This window comes from Barbus barbus (assembly GCF_936440315.1).
Source record: "Barbus barbus genome assembly, chromosome: 29".
Taxonomy (NCBI): domain Eukaryota; kingdom Metazoa; phylum Chordata; class Actinopteri; order Cypriniformes; family Cyprinidae; genus Barbus; species Barbus barbus.
Window position 1 is genome coordinate 8,298,643 of NC_136757.1, and position 22,440 is coordinate 8,321,082.

Consider the following 22,440-nt stretch of genomic DNA (forward strand, 5'->3'; position numbering starts at 1 on the left):
CAGCGAATATTCAGTGTATATTCATATCAACTCTAAGAAAGGATATTTTCTTGGCCACAGAAAATACTTTCCTAAGCATTAATACATTAGAGCATGTAGTAAGGATCAAAAATTGTAAAGGGACATTAATTTGCAAGGCAGAATCAGAAACTCATGTCATTTGTGCACAAGAGTTTAATTGACTAAACACTAACGCAAGCTAACAAACAAACATACATACAATCACTCATACATGTTGGTGTTGGAGTTCTTCAAGTTCTTCCGGGGTTTGAAGGGTGATGAACTCCAAAAGATGTTATTCTGGCTTGGTGGTAATTGGGAGTTTCTTCCCAGGTAGAAAGAGAAAAAGAGCTAAGAAAGAGATCTGCTGAGTTCCGAGGATCCTTTGTTGAATGGAAAGTCAAGGCCGCAAGACCTGGCACAAAAACTTAAGGGTCCAGAAGAGTTCAACATCCTCCTCATCCTCTTAGGATCTAACAAGACTGCAGGGGCGTAGCATGCATGCATAACACAGGATACAATACACAAAAACATATACAAGAACAGTAATAATATACACAATGACCTGAAGATATGTGTGTTCATTCAAAGAAAGGTTTTTCTATGAATTAATTAGAGAAGAGTCCATTTTTATGGCATAATGTCTCTTTCCTAAGGGGAAATGAATTGAGTTGCTCTGGCCGCATTCCAATAAAACAAGTGTTATCAGATGGGTTGCCATGGAACCAGAGGGCTGTTCTGCCTTTAGGTGTTAGATGCATTTCGGGGGAAGGGTCCACAGACCCTCATAGTTGGCCTTTTGGCTTAGGTGAGGGGGCATAAGAGATTATTTGTTAAATATAACAAATATTTGTGTGTCTGATTGGTCCAAATGTTACAAAATAGACCATGTGGCATCAGTGGTTTCACCATAATTTTATGAAGCTATAAGAATAATTTCTATGTGCAAAGAAAACAAAAATAACTACTTTATTCAACAATATCTTCTCTTCGAAGCATATTCAGTACAGTACCACGATACAGTTCCACTGATGTAGGAGCCAGCGTTCTGACGTGCATCTCTCTTAGTTCATGATCTGTATATTCTGGTTCAAATACATAAGGCTGGGTCAAAAAATTAGCAAGTCGTCCTCTCTATTGAAATCTTCAGACGTGTTTATGAAAATATGTTTTATGTACAGTGTACGCATACATGCATCGTGATACTGTCTTGAACTCGTGGCAAAGACTGTCATGGACAAAGAATAAATTATTGAATAAAGTCGTTGTTTTCACTTTCTTTGTAGCTTCATAAAATTATAGATTAACCACTGATGTCACATGGTCTATTTTGTTGATGTTCTTGGTACCTTTCTGAGCCTTAAAACGTGGTAGTACCCTTGCTGTCTATGGAGGGTCAGAAAGCTCTCTGATTTCATTAAAAATATCTTAATTTGTGTCCTGAAGATGAACGAAGGTTTTACGGGCTTGGAACGACATTAGGGGGAGTAATGACAGAATTTTCTTTTTTTGGGTGAACTTAAGATCCTTGGCTACTTGGCTCGGTTTTGGCCCAGCTGTGGCTCTTGAATCTGAAGATGCTCTGTTATACCAACTAGACTTCAAACACACCTGTGCACCAGCCCAGGATTTGCTCCCATCTGTTAGGCCAGATGAGTAAGACTGTCAGGCTGAAAAGGTTCAGATGTTTGATACTTTACCAATCTGTAAAATCTGATCTTGGAACTGACCTTCTAAAGTTTTAAAAGCAAACTGTTCTCCAGGAAACACTTGGAAGATAGTATTTTTTGGAAATTTCTGAACACTTTGAAAAGAGTTTTACCATTATGCATGGAAAGAAACTGTGAAACCCAGTGACCACTGTCATTTGTCCTGTTTCACCCTAAACTGCGTAGTAGTGGTTTGCGCACATGCTCTAGTGTTCATGTGGACACTGAGTTTGACTGATCATGTTCCTGCTTTTCTCCTCATTTTCTTTTCTTTTTTTGCCCTCTCTGGCAATAAAAACTGCAAAAAGGTTAAAAAAAACCCTCCTGTTTTGAACCCCGCTTCATCGTGAGCCTGTGCTGCTTGGCAGCTAAGTAAACTTTTGCCAGATTACTCCTGAGGACTGGCGTTGTGGACTAGCTCTGTGTGGGTAATGACTTCACAGCAACAGGCAAGAATGTTGCTTAAAACTTTCCCAGCAGGGAAGAAACTGCCCTTTGGAGATGGGACAGGATGACTTTCAAGAGCCAGAGCGTCTGTCAACATATAAGGCTATGAACTCTAAATGGGACAGTCTGTGTGCTTTGTAGAGTGCAGCTTCAATTAAATATGAGTTGACAATGTGAAAAAATGTGGAAATGAAGAGCCAAAAATAATTTCTGTTTCTCTAGATCTTCTAGAAGTGAAGATAATCCCATCCTATGCAAAGATTCAAGTTGGACAATACAAACGATTGTTGTGCAAAGGTGAGAAGACAGTTTAACAATAGTTCTGTTGTCATGTACTCAACCTCATGTTTGTCATGTACCCAAACCATTTCTTTTCTTCTATGGATAACAAAAGGTGAATTTATGGAGAGCACCTTGGCTACTCTTTCCAATATATGGAAACTGAAGGGGATTGGATCGGTTAAATTCCAAGATGACAAGCTACGAGTATTTTTAAGTCATATGATAGGTTTGTGTGAGGGACAGACAGAAATGTAAGTCATCATTCTCTAAATAAACTAGCCAATAAAGCTCTGAATTGGACTATAAATGTCAAATGCATTATATTTGAGACTAAATTTCATTGACATTAACGGTACCATACAGTATTGCATTTGAGCGCATAGGGGACATTTTAATTGATGAAAACATACATTTTAGTCTGTTCTTCACACAAAGCTATCAAATGACTTTGAATAGAATGCAAAAGTATTTTGAAAAGAACAACTAGGAAATTCATCCAAAAAATTCTCCTTTCCATGGAAGAAAGAAAGTCATAGGGGTTTGGAACAGAATGAGACTGAATAATAAAAACATTAGGCAGTGTTTGGCTATGCACTTGTTGTTGAACTAGCTCAAATGCTAATTCAGTTCAATAATGTTTCTCTGTTCCTTAGTTGATGGGGATTCAGAGCAGATCAACTGGTTTTCTCCTAATGGTGAGAAGATTCTGACAAAACGTGACAATCTCGAGGTGCGCAATCATGGCAATTCCTTGTCCTCTCTCATTGTTCTCAATGCCAATTTAAACAATGCTGGGATATACAAATGTAAGGCCAGAAATGGGGACACAGAATCACAAGCCACGGTCAAGCTGGACATCCTTTGTAAGTATTTACATTATTATCACAAATAATATGAAAAAAGTGAAATCTTGTTTTTATGACTTTATGACAGTCTTTTTCTTTATAACTAATTTAACATTCTGCATTCATTGTTTTGTCAGTAACTATTAAAATACTGAACTATGTGACTTTTTACTATTACATGTATTCATTTAGCAGACCCTTTTATCAAAAGTGACTAAAATAAGGAAAACAACAAGCGGTTCATCATAAGGAGGCAATAATACGAAAAGTGGTGTTTGAATATATTTAGCGTTTCAAATATGAATGTGTTAAAATGTGTTTACACTTAAATGTGCTGCTAGTGATTAACATTTTGCTAACTTCTGCCATTTCGCAATCTTCAACCACCCCTTCTCAAAACCTGCCCTTCAGTGTCAGCTAACCCAATATGAGCAAGCCTGAACATGCAAAATGAATCACTAACAGTCTCTGATGGATGTTCAGTTTCTTTATCATTAAAAAATTGAATAATCTTACTATATAGAGGTAGAATATAGTTAAACAGACATTAAAATTGACTGTGCAAAATGTAATTTTTGCTCAAAGATTTTTATTATTATTGTATGTCACAGTAATTACTTGTATATGTAGAAAAATCTGGAGCAGAAGTGACAAGAGGGGCTGTGTGAATCATGCTTGAATTAGTGAGTCGTCCAGAACAATGTGTTGGACGTTTGGAGGGAGTTATCAAAGTGTAGCCAGACATGCTGGTAGACACAGATACATTCCTTTCTCTTTGTACGTTCCTGTTACAAAATGTCCAAGAAACATGGGTTGATTGAGGTAGTCAATGTTGCAGAAAACTGTACTGCCCGAATTGGCTGATTCTTGGTTTGATTTCCCGAAACTTCTTGCATTTGATTAAGCAGCTCAGATCAATCAATCCTGGCAAGATTTTGGTCATGACAGACTCAAACAAAACAGACAGATTTTTTTTTTTTTTTTTTTTTTTTTTACATCTGTGAAATATGTCTACACTCTTTAAAATCACTCTTTGAAAAGGTTCTATGCAGTGATTTCTTCTTCAGATTATTCACATTGTGAAAAAATATCTTTTAGGAACTGTTCTGAAGAGGTCACCTAAAATCATAACCTAAAAACCCCATTTTAGAACATTCAGTTTTAGGAGGTACTTAACCACAGAGAGAGGTTTAACTCGCAGTAAACACTGAAAAAAGCTAAACTAGTGGGAAAAAGTGCTTCCAAATAGGACTTCCATTATACTTGGAGAATATTTTGACTTTTTGTCAATTTATTTAGTCAAAAGTTAATTAACTGAAATTTACTGACAGTTAGAAATTAACTGTATTTTTTGTTTATATATGTACGTCTTGCAGAGACATTTGACTGTTGGTATAAAGTATGGTCAACTTTACAGCGTATTCTAGCCACGAACCACCTACATGGACAGACCATCCAACCGACATGTGACATCCAAAAACTGCACTTTGTAAACACGGCCTGTAAACTCTGGAATGGAAATTGCATAAATGGAACCAATAAGATTAGCTTACTGTTTTTGGAAAGTGACAGTTTTGTTTCCTATATGCATCCGACAGTTTAAGACTAACTGCAAAGTAACCTTCAACTGGCTCTTACGTGAACTAGACTTTATGATTGGGCTATAAACTACAGTTTTCTCACTTGCTCCAAAATTCGAGTTATTTTTGCCAGGTTGTATTTTCATTCTCTTTCATTTTCTCTGTGTTCTTTAAGCCAAGAGAATGCGTCGAGAAACTGAGAGGGAGGGAAGAGGAAAACGACAGAAAGAGCCCAAGCCCACCAAGAAGCCCAAAGCTCCCAAGCCTACCAAGAAACCCAAGGGTGAGAAGAAGAACAAAGGAGAGAAGGGTGGGAAGAAGAAAGGCAAGAAGAACAGGGAGGAGACCACCACTATCACCACCACCACCACTGTGGCTCCCACAACCACTGTGGCCATTGAGTATGATGAGGAGTTTTATGACCCTGAACCTGACCAGTACTGGGATGAAGGTTAGAAAAGCCCTTCTCATTAAAAAGACTCAGTCTTTTAGATCTGTGTATATTTGGTGCAGATTGGAGCAGAACAGTGACCGTCTTGGTTCTGTAGAAGTGCATTTCCCACTTGTTTTCTCCATGGGGATTTCAAAACATTCTTTATAAAGACTCAGAGATGAATCATAACATTGCTCACTCTGATTTGAAGCAAAATGGTATATGAATATCAAATTACAAATGAATTACCTCATCCAATGAAGCATTGTGAATGCCATGCAATATAAAACTGTTGAAATACGTTTATTGAAAAATATTGTTAGAGTTTGTAGAGAGATTTGTATGGTAACAGCAGCTTCTCTGATTGGCGGATCTCTCTTCAGGAATTATGGGTACTGTAGTTCTTCACTTGGAATTCAGCTCTTCGGCCATTTTAGAAATTAATAAAATGAATTGTGGCTTCTACTGAAACATATATCATTGTTAAACAACTTTGGAGAACATGCTGCACCTGGAATACAATCAAGATTTCATTCTGTTATCTGGAATATGACTCATTAGAATTGACTTGCACTCACAAAGACTGTTTGGTATCCACAGAATTTCCTGTGGAGACAACAACAGCAGCAGCAAAGCCCACAGACCCTCCAACAGAGAAAACCACAGAATTCCCAACAGACTTTCCTCCCGACACAGATGAGTATTCCCCGCCTTATCCTGACTCATGTAAGCAGAATATCACTCTGTAAATAAACGCCACTTTTGTTCATCATGATCAACATTTCCTTTTACCTATTTTTAGATGATGACTATTGGAAGGTGGAGGAACCCACACCTACAACCTCTGTGATCGCCGGCCGTCCACCTGATGAGGATGATTACTGGGATACCAAATGTGAGTCTTCCAGTATTTAAGGTTTTTACGTTAATTATGATGTGTAGTTAGTTAGTAATGGTCACAAATGACTGATGTTCAGCTAATAAACTTACACGTTTCTGCTTCGGAAACAGACGAGGTGGCAGAAAACATGCCTTTCCCTGATGGCAAAGAGATCAGCTCTACCGACAATGACTGGCATTACACTACCACAGGTAAACCCATCGTTACTTTTGAACACTGTCCTATTCGAAATAAAATGAGAATAAATGAGGATTTATTAAATGTTCTTGTGCTGCTACTTTGCTTTACTATTACTGCAGACTGCTGCTGCGTACGGTTTTAAAATTACGTTATATATCCCCATTATGTAATTGTAACTGTAGTTCTAAAACATGTTAAAAACAGACAAAAAAGTAGGTTTAAAAGACTGCTGACTTGTTTTAGTAATACATTTGATACTACAAAACTGCGAATTTAAGCACCCTGTAAATTTGTGTGAATCAAATAAAAAGTTTACCACAATATACACCCATCTCATAAAATATCTTGTTTTTACACCATTCAAAATCCACAATGTCTGGTGTAGTTCTTACAAAAGACAGCAGACCTGCGGCGACAGACATTTAGCAAACATTTTATGAGTCATTAAAGTTTCTCTACTGTACTGTCAATAAAACTCCCAAATTTAACCTGCTTTTCTTTTCTTTTCTGTCACAGAAGAGCCCACCGTCACTCTATTTGTAAACAACTGGTATGAAGAATATGAATATGGACATGGTACATACTGCTTTGATACTCTATTTTAAAAAGAAAACAAACAAAGTGAGACGGCATGAGAGGTGTTGGCCTCGCTCTCATCTTAAAGAGGGTACAGACAGCGTGACATTGTCATTGTCTAAATGCTTTAGAAATATATTTCATTGTTAGTTTAACTAATGTGGTTAACTAATATTTACAAATGGAACCTTATTGTAAAGTGTTACCAATACTTTTAAAGCATCTATTAATTTTAGTTAATATTTATTTCAAAATGTACTAATACTTTACTAAAATCTAAGGTGATTTGAGCTAATATGAACAAACAATGAATAGTTGTCATCCTTTTGACTTAAAGATTATTAAATACTGTAACAAATGTATTGCTCATTGTTAGTTCTTGTTAGTTGATGAATTAACTAATGTTGTTAACTTATTGGACCTTATTTTAAAATACCTTAAGTGCATTTAGAAAAAAACTTTTTATCTCTGTTATCGAGATTTACGAGGTAAGATGATATGTGGTGCATGGAGCACTTATCTTAGAGAAAATTTCATTAAGTAACAAAACTCCTGGAGGAAAAACTGTTTCTGATTATGCAGCCAGAGCCTGTTTTTATTAGGGTATAAAAATGGAAATCTGGCAAAAGCCTTGAGGACAATTTTGATTTGATTATCTGATTCAATTTTTATCTAATCCAATTAAGTTGCAAATATGACTTTCAGCCAGTATTGTCTCATATAATTGAATTTAGTATTTGGTTTATCCTCTTTTGCTTTAATGAAGATAGATAGACAGACAGACAAAGTTCACATGATCCATGTCATTTAATTGATTGGTGACCTAAAAACTCAGAAATTGGATTATTTCTTAAGGAGTCCAAAATTTTAATCCAAATTTTTTGAACGTTAAAAAATAACTACGACCTCATGTTCGTAGTCTGCCAATCATGCTTGCACACTGCCTCCGAAAACTTTTGTCCGTCATAAAAAAATCGGATCAGGTTCGATTTTCTGCGTTTACGTATCTGTAACAAGCAATTTGATAGGAAAGGATGACAAATACGACAAGTTCAGACTCCGTGTGCAAGGATCTTTACTCATATGTTGTAACTTCTCATTTTTCAAATTCAGTGGTCTCAGACATGTCAAACCTGCTGTAATTTTTTAATGCGTGACGCTGAACTGTTATTTAGTGCTTTCACTTACGCCGTTGATTTCTGATTTGTCAACAGAAAGGAAACTGGAAGAGGAGAAGGAAAGCGAGAAAGAAAGAGAAGAGCAAGAGGAAAAAGGTACAGTGTTTTATCCTCAAATAAGTTGTCAAGTTTAAAAAGCGCTGTTGTACTAAACATGTAGACACTAAACTGCAGGTACTCGAGATGTACAGACATTCAGAACAATACAATTTAGAGGACCATAACTACCATTTAGTCTACCACAACAATAGTTTAGTAATGTTTTGTTTATTCCAGTAAGTGTATTGGTTTCATTCAGATACTTGGACATACAATTCACAATACAATACAATTCTTTCATTGTAATTCATTCCATTTGTTTGGTTTGTCTTGAGCTGAAACGAAAAAATACCTTACTGACAACACTAGCACAGTCCTCATCAAGCCTTTCTAACTTGCCGTCTCCAAATTCGAACTATCTGCACTACAAATTATTTTAATAACACCGTTAGCATGGAAATCACCTCTGCTTTGTCTTCCAGCTGCCTCACAATCTGCATACACTTGATCAAAGACTGATGCTAACTTGTAGAGGACATGATCTTTGATTTGTGAATATATAGTCAAGATGTGGGTGGTGATGGCGCAGTGGAAAAGACACATGCCTTTGGTGTGAGAGACCCGGGTTCGAATCCACTGTGAGACACCAATGTGTCCCTGAGCAAGACACTTAACCCCTAGTTGCTCCAGAGGCGTGCGACCTCTGACATATATAGCAATTGTAAGTCGCTTTGGATAAAAGCGTCAGCTAAATGAATAAATGTAAATGTAATGTAACCTGGAAAACCATTATGTTACTATGATGGGTCTTTTGAGCATTTTAAGAACTATAACCTTCAGTTTTACAGGGCACAGATCTATATTACATCCTCCCTTCTCTGGATTGTAAAGATAAATGTAAGTGGAGCTCCAGAGCATTCCAGAGGATCGTGAACAGTTTGTCGAAAGAATAGCAAGAATCTGAGTTTAAGATATTTGGTGCCAGATTCATGTTTCTTTTTAAATTGCTCTTCTGATTGTTTGTGAAATGTAAGTACATTTTTCATGTGTATTTTTTCAACATACTTTCCCTTTTCAGTTTAATGTGCAGAAACTATTAGTGAGACACTCACAGGTTGACTTATATGTGGAGTGTTGCTCTGTAGCGCTCTTCAAACACATTGCTCTGATTGTTTAAGCAAAGGAGATTTATGTACTGTAATAACTGATGAAAGCTACCTTTTAGCATTTCCATTCATCAGAATGTAAATCCACTTTTGGAATCAGTTGTAGCTGATCAAATCTTTTTAACCAGTAAGCAATATTCCATGCTAGTGTTCATTTTCATCAATTTGCACTTTTGGGAATCCAAAGAAAGAAATGTGCACTGGTAAAATACCTACTATAATGAGATAAAACATCTGTAAAATTCATTTTACAAGTTGTTTGAACATAAATGTGTGTTGGAAGTGTGTGTACACATCCATCCTATAATGATAAAAATACACCCAGTAGTTTTTTAAAATCCCCTTTCTCAAATCAGGCTGTTCTGAGGTTCCTGTCAGAATGGCGTAGTTCTGTACAGACCGCTCCCACAATAGTTGATTGACAAGGCCATGTTACCTTAGACCCGCCCTGAGTGAGCTGAGAGCTGTCCGCCATTGTGTCGACTCCTGCGCAGGGGAAGACAAGATGTCTCCAATTGAGCGATTGAAGTGTTTAGTTGTTGGATGTAATAATGAATATAGCATATCGTCATTTACTCCCGACATCTGAACGGCTGAAGACGCAGAGGATTAACGTTACTTTCACTTTGAAGTGAATGCGCAGATCCCCGATCTACATAAATGCATCTATGTTCGCCCGAATAATTCGTGATCCAGCTTTATCTACAGAAGAAGGGAGTATAAGGGTTTTTATGAATTTTTGCAAATCGCCTTTCCTAATAATGTGCTAGTTAGCCAGTTTCACGGCTGCAGTGTAGTATGCTCCATAGATATATATACCTAGATGCCTCATTATCGACTGTTTCTATGGGCCGCGATACGCAAGCCATCCACCATTTTTGAAACGGTCTGCAAATCTTTGAGCGCATTGTGTGCGTCTACAACAGCATGTTATACACTTGTATATCTTTGATTATTATGGTGAATGTGAGATGGCTGACGCGTCAACGTATCTGGAGCGGTCGAATAGGGAATCTACACATATCTATGGTCTGCTCGTCACTCCACAGAAGAGAGGGGCAGAGTCAGCAGAGCTCACTAGCATTTAAAGCAACATGGACTAAAAAATGGCTTGATGAAAACAGCTGATTTTGACAGGGAAAATTAGGTGTTTTTTTACACTACCATTGAGAAATTTTAACCTAAGTATGTTATAGACTTTTCATTAAGACCCTAAAGAATCATATCAACTTGTGTAAAATGGGCATCTGATGACCCCTTTAAATGTTGTTTTAGTTTTTATGTGGTTTTGTCATTTTTATTAGTTTTTTTTTTTTCTGTCTAGTTTCATTTTTTTATTTCAGTTTTAGTTATTTTATTATTCTTATTTCTTTCATTTGTTAGCAATAACAACACTGAATACTATCAGTTAAAGGGACAGTTCGCCCACAAATGAAAATTTTCTGTTAATTTACTCACTGCCAACCCATCCAAGATGTAGGTGACTTTTTTCTTGAGTAGAACAATAAATGTTTGTTTTTTTTAGCTGAAACTGTGGTCCTTACTCATTCACATATAGGTACATCTCAAAAAATTAGAATATCATGAAAAAGGTCAATAGTTTTTGTCACTCATTTCAGAAAGTGAAACCCATATATTATATAGATTCATTACACATAGAGTGAAGTATTTCAAGCCTTTAGTTCGTGAAATTTTGATGATTATGGCTTACAGATAATGAAAACCCAAAATTTAGTGTCTCAGAAAATTTGAATATTACATAAGATCAATAAAAAAAGGATATTTTAAACAGAAATGTCAGGCTTCTGAAAAGTATGTTCATTTCTGTGTACTCAATACTTGGTTGGGCCTCCTTTTGCATGAATTACTGCATCAGTGCGGAGTGGCATGGAGGTGATCAGTTTGAGGCACTGCTGAGGTGGTATGGAAGCCCAGGTTGCTTTGATAGTAGCCTTCAGGTCATCTGCATTGTTGGGTCTGGTGTCTCTCATCTTCCTCTTGACAATACCATAGATTCTCTATGGGGTTCAGGTCAGGCGAGTTTGCTGGCCAATCAAGCACAGTAACACCATGGTCATTGAACCAGCTTTTGGTACCTTTGGCAGTGTGGGCAGGTGCCAAGTCCTGCTGGAAAATGAAATCAGCTTCTCCATAAAGCTTGTCAGCAGAAGATGAAACATGAAGTGCCCTAAAATTTCCTGGTAGATGGCTGCGTTGACTGTGGACTTCAGAAAACACAGTGGACCAACACCAGCAGATGACATGGCAGCCCAACTCATCACTGACTGTGGAAACTTCACACTGGACTTCAAGCAACATGGATTCTGTGTCTCTCCACTGTTCATCCAGACTCTGGGACCTTGATCTCCAAATGAAATGCAAAATTTACTTTCATCTGAAAAGAGGACTTTGGACCACTGAGCAACAGTCCAGTTCTTTTTCTCCACAGCCCAGGTAAGATGCTCCTGACCTTGTCTCTGGTTCAGAAGTGGCTTGGTAGCCCTTTTCCTGAAGACGTCTGAGCGTGGTGACTCTTGATGCACTGACTCCAGCTTCAGTCCACTCCTTGTGAAACTCTCCCAAGTGTTTGAATCAGCTTTGCTTGACAGTATTCTCAAGCTTGCGGTCATCCCTGTTGCTTGTGCACCTTTTCCTACCAAAATTCTTCCTTCCAGTCAACTTTGCATTTATGCTTTGATACAGCACTCTGTAAACAGCCACCCCTTTCAGTAATGACCCTCTGTGACTTACCCTCTTTGTGGAGGGCGTCAATGTTCGTCTTCTGGATCATTGCCAAGTCAGCAGTCTTCCCCATTATTGTGGTTTCAAAGAACAAGAGATACCCGGAATTTATACTGTAGAGATGGTTGTTTAATGAAACTCAAAAGTAAATATTTTAATATTTTGAGATACTGATTTTTGACTTTCATGAACTGTAAGCTTTAATCATCAATTAAAACAAAAAACTTTTGAAATGTTTTACTTTACATGTAATGAATCTAAAATATATGAAAGTTTCACGTTTTGAAATGTTACAAGAAAAAATTAACTTTTTCATGATATTAATTTTTTTTTGAGATCTACCTATAATGCAAGTCAGTGGTTGCCCAATTTAGAGAATAAAAAAAGCATGTCAAGCAACACAAAAGTAATACTCTTGGCTCCTGACAATATATTAAAGCTGCAGTCCGCAACTTTTTTTGGTTAAAAATGATCCAAATTCAATATTTGAGCAAGTACATAACCAGCCAGTGTTCAAAACTATCACCTTACTTTAGCCTGATTCACAACGGTTAGTTTATAATAATGTTTTCTAATTTGAGTGGTACGGGTAGGTTTTCGCAGGAAATTCAAGCATGGCACTGCGTCATTACGTCACATCTGTAAACATAAAGAAGTTGTCCCGGCTAGTAGGCTATAGCATTTGAGGATCCTGCAAGTGGTACATCGTTTATAGCCTTTTCTCATAGCAGCTAGAATAAAAATGTCAGTGTCAAAAAATAATTTTAATAGCGGATTGTAATCCAGAAAGGATTGTGTTTATGAAACGCGTGTGAATGAAATTATATTTCAGTTTTAAATGTGCTTCTGATTACAGATAGCCTGGGATTACACAAGATTTGTATTTGAAAGACAACCAGTTCGAAGGGAGCATAATTTTCTTTTTGGGTCAAAATAATTTCTTAGTATGAAATTCGAATGGTATGACAATTAGAGATTAGATCGTACAGAAATTGAAATCTACACGCTAATACACACTATACTCATAGTCACGCAATGCTGATGTTGTTAACATTAATAATTTGAGAAGAACAATAATAATAATTTGCACGATTTGATGTGATGTGAGCTAACTGATCGTTACACTTAATTACCGTTGGTAGCGCAATTTATTGTAATGCTTTTTTCCTCAATTGGTCAGAACAAGCGTGGCAGACTTGTTACTTGTTCAGATGACAATATACGGTGAAAATTCTGATTTGGGTCATATATTCAAAAGCGTAGGCTAGAATCTGTGATTACTAAGGACAGGATTCACACTGGTGCGGTGACTGACAGCTACACATACTCCTCAAAACATTAGATTCAACCGCGCTGGAGCCGTGCCTGAGTAGTACCCACGCAATGAAGATAATTTAGCATGTAACTGCAATTCCAGGTTTTCAAACAGAGATGGCGACAAAGAGGCAAAACTTACGGACTGCAGCTTTAAGGTCTTATGAAGCGAAATGATCGGTCTGTGCAAGAAACTGAATGTTATTTACTACATTATTACCTGTAATCCAGAGCCTCGGACAAACAGTCTGGAGTGATGTCCAGTTCACGAATGAATCATTCTTTTAAACCGGTTCTTTTCAGTGAATTAAATGAACCAGATCACCAAATTGGACAGAACCATCTGAAATAGTTTGTGGCTCAAGCAGTACAGATCTACAAGTTACTCAACCAAAACTTACTTTTGGATAGGGCTGCAACGAACGATTATTTTGATAATCGATTAGTTGGCTGATTATTTTTTTCGATTAATCGAATTTTAAAAAAAGCCCAATTTTCATTTTTTTCTTTTATTGACAAAAAAACACTTCAACATTCTGCCTAATGTCCTTCAAACAAACGTGTCAACTGAATGCTTTGAAAACAGTGCTTAACAATTTATTAGACCACCTGATTTTCCTACCTCCCATTAAAACAGTTGGTACTACAATTCAACAAGAAAAAGTGCTACCTGTTAAATTATGATTTATTAATATCTACACCTACCACAACCCTAAACCTACCCTTACAGTAATGCAAATACAGTAATTGTGTTATATTCGCGGTGGGATATGGTCCTATGATGCTGGTTTTTGCCAACTCGTTCAGTGCTTCAGGTTTATTTTTGGGTAAACTATCCCTCTAACTACCAGGAAGTTTAGAGATCAATCTTTATATTTCATGCTCATATCAGTGGTGAACTTTGTGTTTTCTCCAATAATTTGTCATCATAAAGACGAAACACAAATATTTTGGGAATCTGTCAAAAAATTGTTTAAATCTAAAAATGTTATTGTCATTTATTGGGCAAATTACAAACTAAGTAGGCTAGTATTTATTCACAATAACAAAAATGTCCTCCTATGCCTTTCATAACAGCTTGCATTCTTGATGGTATTGTTTATGTACTTTTTGTACATAAGCCAACTACTGTTACTAAAGAGCTTATGCATATTCGAGGACTAACAATACAGAAAGCTAAAAAATTATTTTGGTAATCACCAATACTGTTAGTTTAGAGCAGCAGTGGCACAAACCTTACATAATTTGTTTAAAACCTTACATTTGTTTTAATATATTTGTTAGGCACTGTATAGTGAATATAGTTTAAATCTCTACATTAAAAATTAAAACAATAATAAATATACGGTAATAAGGACTAATAAAACATAAACCCAGTGTTAATCAACAGGTAAGAGTAATGTTCTGCAGGAACACGTTCACTTTGATCACAATCACGTCTTACTGTCATTTCTTTATCCTGTAAAAGGCGGTTATGAAGCATCTGATATTTATATTCAGAATTACACGCTGTATCCCTTTACAGTTCCTACTCTCATAAAATCTGTGCGCTACATGTGGACTTTTAAACCTTAATTTAACGTTCAACAACAGATATTTCAGCACAATGAATGTTTTTGTGCCGAGTAGCTACTAACTCCTCTCTACTGTGTTGTTGACGCGCGTGTACGCGCTCGCCGCGCCGGTGTTCTGTCGATTTGTGCTACCCTGTCAGATTTTCCTACCTCCCATTAAAACAGTTGGTACTACAATTCAACAAGAAAAAGTGCTACCTGTTAAATTATGATTTATTAATATCTACACCTACCACAACCCTAAACCTACCCTTACAGTAATGCAAATACAGTAATTGTGTTATATTCGCGGTGGGATATGGTCCTATGATGCTGGTTTTTGCCAACTCGTTCAGTGCTTCAGGTTTATTTTTGGGTAAACTATCCCTCTAACTACCAGGAAGTTTAGAGATCAATCTTTATATTTCATGCTCATATCAGTGGTGAACTTTGTGTTTTCTCCAATAATTTGTCTCCTCAGAAAGAGAAGAGAGGAGGTATGAGGAAGAAGAAGAGAGAAAACCCAGGATTCACAAGCCTCCTCCACGCGTGTACAGAGAGCCTAAAAGTGAGTGGTGGGGACTTGTTTTAGGCACATAGTCAGATGGGATCCATCACGTAGTAGATAACATAGAGCAATAAATACACATGGGACAAAATAACTGTGAAAAAACCCAAATAAAACACTGACATGCAATAAACTTATATAAGAGCAGTGAAGTGATGTAATACTGAGGCTCTCCCAGCTCTCAGTTCTTACCATACAAAGACGTTTCTTAGAGCAAAACCTTGGCATTCAGTTCAGTGTCTTAGAGACTAATGTTAAAATAATTGATGCTAACAAACATAACTGAAATAGTGTTATCTTATCTCGACAAAGACTTCATTAGTTCCATGTGAATATGAGACCTTAAAACATTTTGTAAGACTTTTGTAGCTGTTTTTAAGTCATTACAGATGCTGAATTCCACAGCTGGTTCTTTTCAAAGGAAATTCCAAATGTCCTCCCTGCTCATGAAACATGCATGGATGTAGTCCTTCATTTTCAGGCCCATTACTCTGAATCAGGACAAGTGGCAGAACAAATTGTTTTGAAGTTATACATTGTTAAATATAGGTTGTAAGCTATACTGCCCTACGGCAAAGTGCAGTAACTACGCTAACACTGAAACTGAGAAAAATGCCTTTAAAGTTTTTACATCAGCCAGTCAAACATGTTGTGGGTAGATTAGTGGCAATGCATTCATTTAAAGCCTTTTTAGGATTAAATTTTTTATAGATAAAAACCATGACCACTGAAGTGACATTTGACCACCAAAACGCAGATACTGCACTCTGCCTTTGGATGACCTTAACCAACTAAAACACTTTTGCAAAAGCAAAGTGCAGTATCTACAAACTAAATGTGTTCATCCAGCTTTCTTGTTGTGTTTCTTACTACACGTTGATTGTTTTTTATAACTTTAATAGTGTTTGATGTTTGCATGTTGTGAAGGTTAAAACCGCTTAGTAGTAAGCCTCAAGATAGTCTTATCACAATGCTCCTTTCACTACAAAGAGTGTTTTGCGCATTTTATTAAAAAAGTAATTCATACAGACAAGGTTGTTAAAACAGTAGTTAAAAAAATCACACAATTTAAACTTTGCCTAACAATATAACTAGGGATGTATAGTTGTAAGTTAAATATAAGTCATTAGGCTCCATTATAGTTAGTTTCATTATATCTTGATGACACAACAATGTATGCAAATTGGTGTCAGTTTAAAAAAAATAAAAATGAATAAAATAGCAATAATATATAAAAATACATTTTAGTATGACTAAGAACATACAAAAAATATAAATAAAAGGGTGTAAATAAAAAAAAAAAAATTATAATAATGTGGTGCAATTAGAAAATTGTAGCGCAGTGTTTAGTGAGAACGCACAGATAAACCAATTTCAGTCTGTACTCCAACTTATTTTGTGAAGGTTATAATCTATATTAAGTTTTTTCTCTGGCTTGCATTGTCTGTCAGTATGTCCTCCTCTGGGTATGGAGTCTCATCGCATAGAGAATGACCAGCTACTGACTTCCTCTGTTTATCAACATCGCTATGGATCACACAGAGCTCGTCTCAATATTCAGGTACAAACATATGCAGATACTCACTCTGAAAATAAATACTGGCATGACTGAAATGTAATGTTGTGTAATCACAAAGGCGTCTGGTGATGAAGATGATATGAATGGTGGAGCATGGTGTGGTAACCCTGAAGAGAAGGTGCACTGGATTGAACTGGACGCTCGCACACTAACAGAGTTCACTGGTGTTATCACTCAGGGTCGAGATGACCCCTTAGAGTAAGACATACACTAAAAACCTTGCAGTCTATGCACAGTATGCTTAATTGTGTTTAGGACCTACCAAACAATCTAAAGTCAACATCTACAGTCCTTGTTCTTGTTTTGTTGTTTCAGGAGCGACTATGTGTCTTCATACTATGTGGCGTTTAGTAATGACAGCAGAGAGTGGACCGTCCTTGATGATGGATATGCTGAATGGGTAGGTTACCAGATTGTCGTCATTTTCTTCATCTTCTTTTGGTTGCCAAATCTTTCTGTGGTCCTTAAAGAAAAGATAATTCACCCAAAATGTAAAATTCTGTCATCATTTACTCACCCTCAAATTGTTTCTTTCCGCTGAACACAAATTTCAAGTTTTTGAATAAAACAAGGATTACTGGAGTATGCTTTACAACCCGAATTCCGGAAATGTTGGGACGTTTTTTAAATTTGAATAAAATGAAAACTAAAAGACTTTCAAATCACATGAGCCAATATTTTAACATGGAGAACATAACACCTGTTTAAATGAAGAAATTTTACTCTTTTATCCACTAAATGAGCTCATTTCAAATTTGATGCCTGCTACAGGTCTCAAAAAAGTTGGCATGGGGGCAACAAAGGGCTGAAAAAGCAAGACATTTTTAAAAGATTCAGCTGGGAGAACATTTAGCAACTAATTAAGTTAACTGACATCAGGACTGTAACATGATTAACTATAAAAGGGATGTATAAGAGAGGCATAATAGAGTCTCTCAGAAGTAAAGATAGGCAGAGGCTCTCCAATCTGTGAAAGAGTGCATAAAAAGATTGTGGAATACTTTAAAAAAACAATGTTCCTCAACGTCAAATTGCAAAGGCTTTGCAAATCTCATCATCTACAGAGCATAATATCAGATTCAGAGAAACTGGAGAAATCTGTGCTTAAGGGACAAGACTGAAGACCTTTGTTGGATGTTCTTCAGGCCCTCAGACAACACTGCGTCACTCATCAGCATGATTCTGTCATTGGCATTACTAAATGGGCCCAGGAATACTTCCAGAAACGGTAAACACAATCCGCCGTGCCATCCGCAGATGCCAACTAAAGCTCTATCATGCAAAAAGGAAGTGGGCCAAGGCTCATTTAAAATGAACTGTTTCATTTTAAACAGTTCTATGGTCAGACGAGTCCAAATTTGACATTCTTGTTGGAAATCACACACTCCATGTCCTCCGGGCTAAAGAGGAGACCTTCTAGCGTGTTGTCAGCGTTCAGTTCAAAAGCCAGCATCTCTGATGGTATGGGCGTGCATAAGTGCATATGGTATGGGCAGCTTGCATGTTTTGGAAGGCACTATGAATGCTGAAAGGTATATAAAGGTTTTAGAGCAACATATGCTCCCCTCCAGACGACGTCTATTTCAGGGAAGGCCTTGTGTATTTCAGCAGGACAATGCAAAACCACATACTACAGATATTACAACATCATGGCTTCGTATTAGAGGAGTCCGGGTGCTGAATTGGCCTGCCTGCAGTTCAGATCTTTCACCTATAGAGAACATTTGGCTCATCATTAAATGAAAAATATGTCAACGAAGGCCACAAACTCTTCAGCAGCTGGAAACCTATATCAGGCAAGAATGGGACCAAATTCCAACACCAAAACTCCAGAAACTCATAACCTCGATGCCCAGATGTTTTCAAGCTGTTTTGAAAAGAAGAGGAGATGCTACACCATGGTAAACATGCCCTCGTCCCAACTATTTTGAGACCTGTAGCATGCATCAAATTTGAAATGAGCTCATTTTGTGCATAACATTTTAAACATTTCTCAGTTTAAACATTTGTTATGCTATCTGTGTTCTATTGTGAATAAAATATTGGCTCATGTGATTTTGAAATTCTTTTAGTTTTAATTTTATTCAAATTTAAAAAACGTCCCAACATTTACGGAATTCGGGTTGTACAATAAAATATATTTTTACTTTGATTCTTCTTCAAAATGTCATGTTTAATTAAATATGTTACTTGCTGTTTCTGAGTCATTTTGAGTGAAAATTGTTTCTATACATGTTACTGTAGGCCAGGCTTAAAGTGCCCCTATTATGCCATTTTTAACATTCCTAATATTGTTTTGGGAGTCTCCTACAATAGGTTTCCATGCATGCAAGGTTAAACAATGCTTTCTTTTTCTCAAAATATGCATTTAATATCACCTTATTTTCCAGTGATTCTTAAATGATTAATTCGAAGCAATTCTAAGATTTGATCTCTCTAAACCCCTCCTTTCCGTGAGCCTACTCTGCTCTGATTGGTCAGATGGCCCAGTCTGTTTCGATTGGTCTACTGTATACAGCGCATGTCAGAAATGATACGCCCATTGTCATAGTTCCGTATTTTGAATCCTCAATAAAAAAATATAAACATCTATTATTTATCATACTTACAGGTTGTGATTTAGTGGAGCCGGCTGGTCCAAATTTACTGGGTACTGAGCCACCTTTCAAGAGCAAGTGTTTTGTGAATCCCGTGTTGAACTCCCCAAGATTAGAGAAGCAGTCGTCAGTAAAATTATGCATTAGTGGGCCAGGCAATGTAGAACACAGGCTGGAATCATGCAAATGTGTTACCTAGAGACATGTAGCCATCACAGAAATGGGATTCGAATTACTAATTCGAATTACAGGCTGTTCAGAGTCAATTCTTTCTTTTGGAAGACAATAACTTTATTTATTGTGCACTTTGTTTATTTTTTATTTATTGGTGGCTTTACAACTTTGCAGAGTGTTTGAATTCACCTACAGTTAAATTACCCACTGCATGAAAGATAATATTCAAAATGGCATAATGGGGCACTTTAAAGTGCAGCACTGGTTTTTAAAATACATTATGTAATTTCAACAATTCAGTTTCTTTTTTTGTTTCTCTTCGTTTTGCTCTCAGTTATTCTTTGGTAACTCTGATAAAAACACCCCAGTGTTGTCTCAGTTTATGGAGCCAGTAGTGGCACGTTATATCCGCATCTTGCCACAGAGCTGGAATGGCACCATGTGTATGAGGATGGAGGTTTTGGGCTGCCCAGTACCAGGTGAGAGACTCGGGACCTGTTAATGGTAAACCTGTCTTTATTTTTATTTTTTTTATTTGTTTGTGCATTGTGTGCTGACAAAGTATTTCCTATTACTAATATTCCTGTCTGGATCCACATTGTTTAAATACCTGTTTATTAATAGTTTAGGTAACAATATTCTGCATTTGCTCTTTACTCAGATCCTCTCAGCCAGTACCAGAGTCAGAATGAAGTGACGCATCGAGATGACTTGGACTATACCCATCACAACTACCTTGACATGGAGAAGGTGATTGGAGAGTACCAATGCCTGGAGTCTTATATAAGAAAGATAAGAAATGCACAAAGAAAATTGTGGATGGCTGCCAGGGAATTATCTGTTTCTAAGCTACAAAGATTGAGGTGTCATTCGTATTTGTAGCACAAATCATTTGGGACGAGTGGATTTGCAAATTTGATTTTTCTTATTGTCACAGCTCATGAAATCCATCTCTGATGAGTGTCCCAACATCACCAGATTCTACAGTTTGGGCAAGAGCTTTAAAGGTCTGGAAATTTATGCCATGGAGATTACTGATAATCCTGGGATGCATGAAACAGGTGAGGAAAATCAGAATAAATATGGAAGACATTATTTCAGTATGGTTACATGTACTGAAACAAGCAATGTGAGTGTGGTCATTATCCATTTCATGAACACATAGGCCTAACATCTTTCCTCAGGAGAGCCAGAGTTCAGGTACACAGCAGGTTATCATGGTAATGAGGCTTTGGGACGAGAGATTCTTCTGATGCTTATGCAGTACCTGTGCAGAGAGTATAAAGATGGCAACCCACGAGTGCGCCACCTTGTGGATGAGACAAGAATTCATCTGGTGCCATCAGTCAATCCTGACGGCCATATGAAAGCTTTTGAAAAGGTATGTTTAAAAAGTATAAAAGGTTTTAAAGTTAAATATGTGATTTCTGTGTAACTAGGTGCTTAAATAATGAAGGCTTTCAAACAGATTTCCCAAAAATTCTTAGCACCACCTATCTTGGATATTTAATATTTAGCATTTAGTAATATTACAAAAAAGCTAAAGTTGAGTTAAGCCAGAATTTGACATCTGGACTGCTAAAATTAACAGAACAATGTTTAGAAAGTGGCACACTTACTTTCTTCAAGAATTAAACCATCAGGGCTTTAAATGGTCATATGATGCGATTTCAAGTTTTCCTTTCTCTTTGGAGTGTTACAAACTGATTGTGCATAGATAAGATCCCTGAAGTTTCAAAGACTAAAGTCTCAAAACCAAAGAGATATTCTTTATAAAAGTTAAGACTCTGCCACGCCCCCCTAAATTGGCTCATTCAAACACGCCCCCACATGTCTAAGTCACGATGTGGAAATATTTGCGTAATGCCGCCCAAATGTTCACGCAAAGAAAGAAGGCGTGGTTTCAGTAACCGCACTGCAGTAGTGTTGATGCTCCCATGTTAGGGAGACACTGTGTTTCTATGCGAAAGCAAAAGCACTTTATTTGGCCTTCCGAAAGTAGATGCATTTAGGAATCATTAAGATTACTTACAACAGAACAGCACAACCCAGATGTTATCAACGCATTTTATGGACGACAGTTTCATGAACCTAGGAGAGGAGGTAATTCTGACTTTGCTATGACAATCTGGCGCTTCTGAATCAGCGACTATGTTTTGTTATTAGTTTAAGTATTTGCTATTGACTGCTCAAATGTGGAGTTTTGCGCATCGTGTGTGTGTGTGTGCACTGTGTGAGAGAGGGAGACATGGTAACACAACCACGGCTTGTGTACTGCAAACACATACGAGCATCATCACTGTGTCTGTCACGTGACTCTGTTCCCCTCTCGGACTTGAACTGATGGTAAAACTAAGGACATTATTAACTGTCTTTACCTTTATTTTGAAAGCTAAAGCTCGCGATTATGGAAAGGGGCGTTACATTTCCGACTCGTGCTTGTGGTGTTCGGCCAATCACAATATACTGTGCCAGTTGGCCAATCAGAGCAGACTGCGCTTGTCGGAAGGAGGGACTTTGTAGAAAACGAAGCGGTTGAGAGAGGTGGGGCATAGAGGACCTACAATAATGTACAGT

The 22,440-nt window shown here is 37.1% G+C and overlaps 1 protein-coding gene across 2 annotated transcripts in view; it reads left to right on the plus strand.

Moving 5' to 3' along the window:
* Nucleotides 1–22,440, plus strand: part of LOC306849834 (inactive carboxypeptidase-like protein X2) — a 38,729-nt gene that overhangs the window by 12,679 nt on the left and 3,610 nt on the right. The window contains exons 4-19 of one of the 2 annotated variants that reach the window (XM_079385174.1): nt 2,379–2,453; nt 3,092–3,301; nt 5,039–5,314; nt 5,897–6,022; nt 6,099–6,191; nt 6,308–6,388; nt 6,894–6,953; nt 8,168–8,227; nt 15,427–15,513; nt 16,965–17,074; nt 17,151–17,290; nt 17,408–17,492; nt 20,198–20,342; nt 20,525–20,613; nt 20,801–20,924; nt 21,048–21,244. In XM_079385174.1, coding sequence (XP_079241300.1) covers nt 2,379–2,453; nt 3,092–3,301; nt 5,039–5,314; nt 5,897–6,022; nt 6,099–6,191; nt 6,308–6,388; nt 6,894–6,953; nt 8,168–8,227; nt 15,427–15,513; nt 16,965–17,074; nt 17,151–17,290; nt 17,408–17,492; nt 20,198–20,342; nt 20,525–20,613; nt 20,801–20,924; nt 21,048–21,244 — 1,958 coding nt within the window. The remainder of the gene's footprint in view (nt 1–2,378; nt 2,454–3,091; nt 3,302–5,038; nt 5,315–5,896; nt 6,023–6,098; nt 6,192–6,307; nt 6,389–6,893; nt 6,954–8,167; nt 8,228–15,426; nt 15,514–16,964; nt 17,075–17,150; nt 17,291–17,407; nt 17,493–20,197; nt 20,343–20,524; nt 20,614–20,800; nt 20,925–21,047; nt 21,245–22,440) is intronic. The other variant, XM_079385175.1, reaches the window with a different exon arrangement.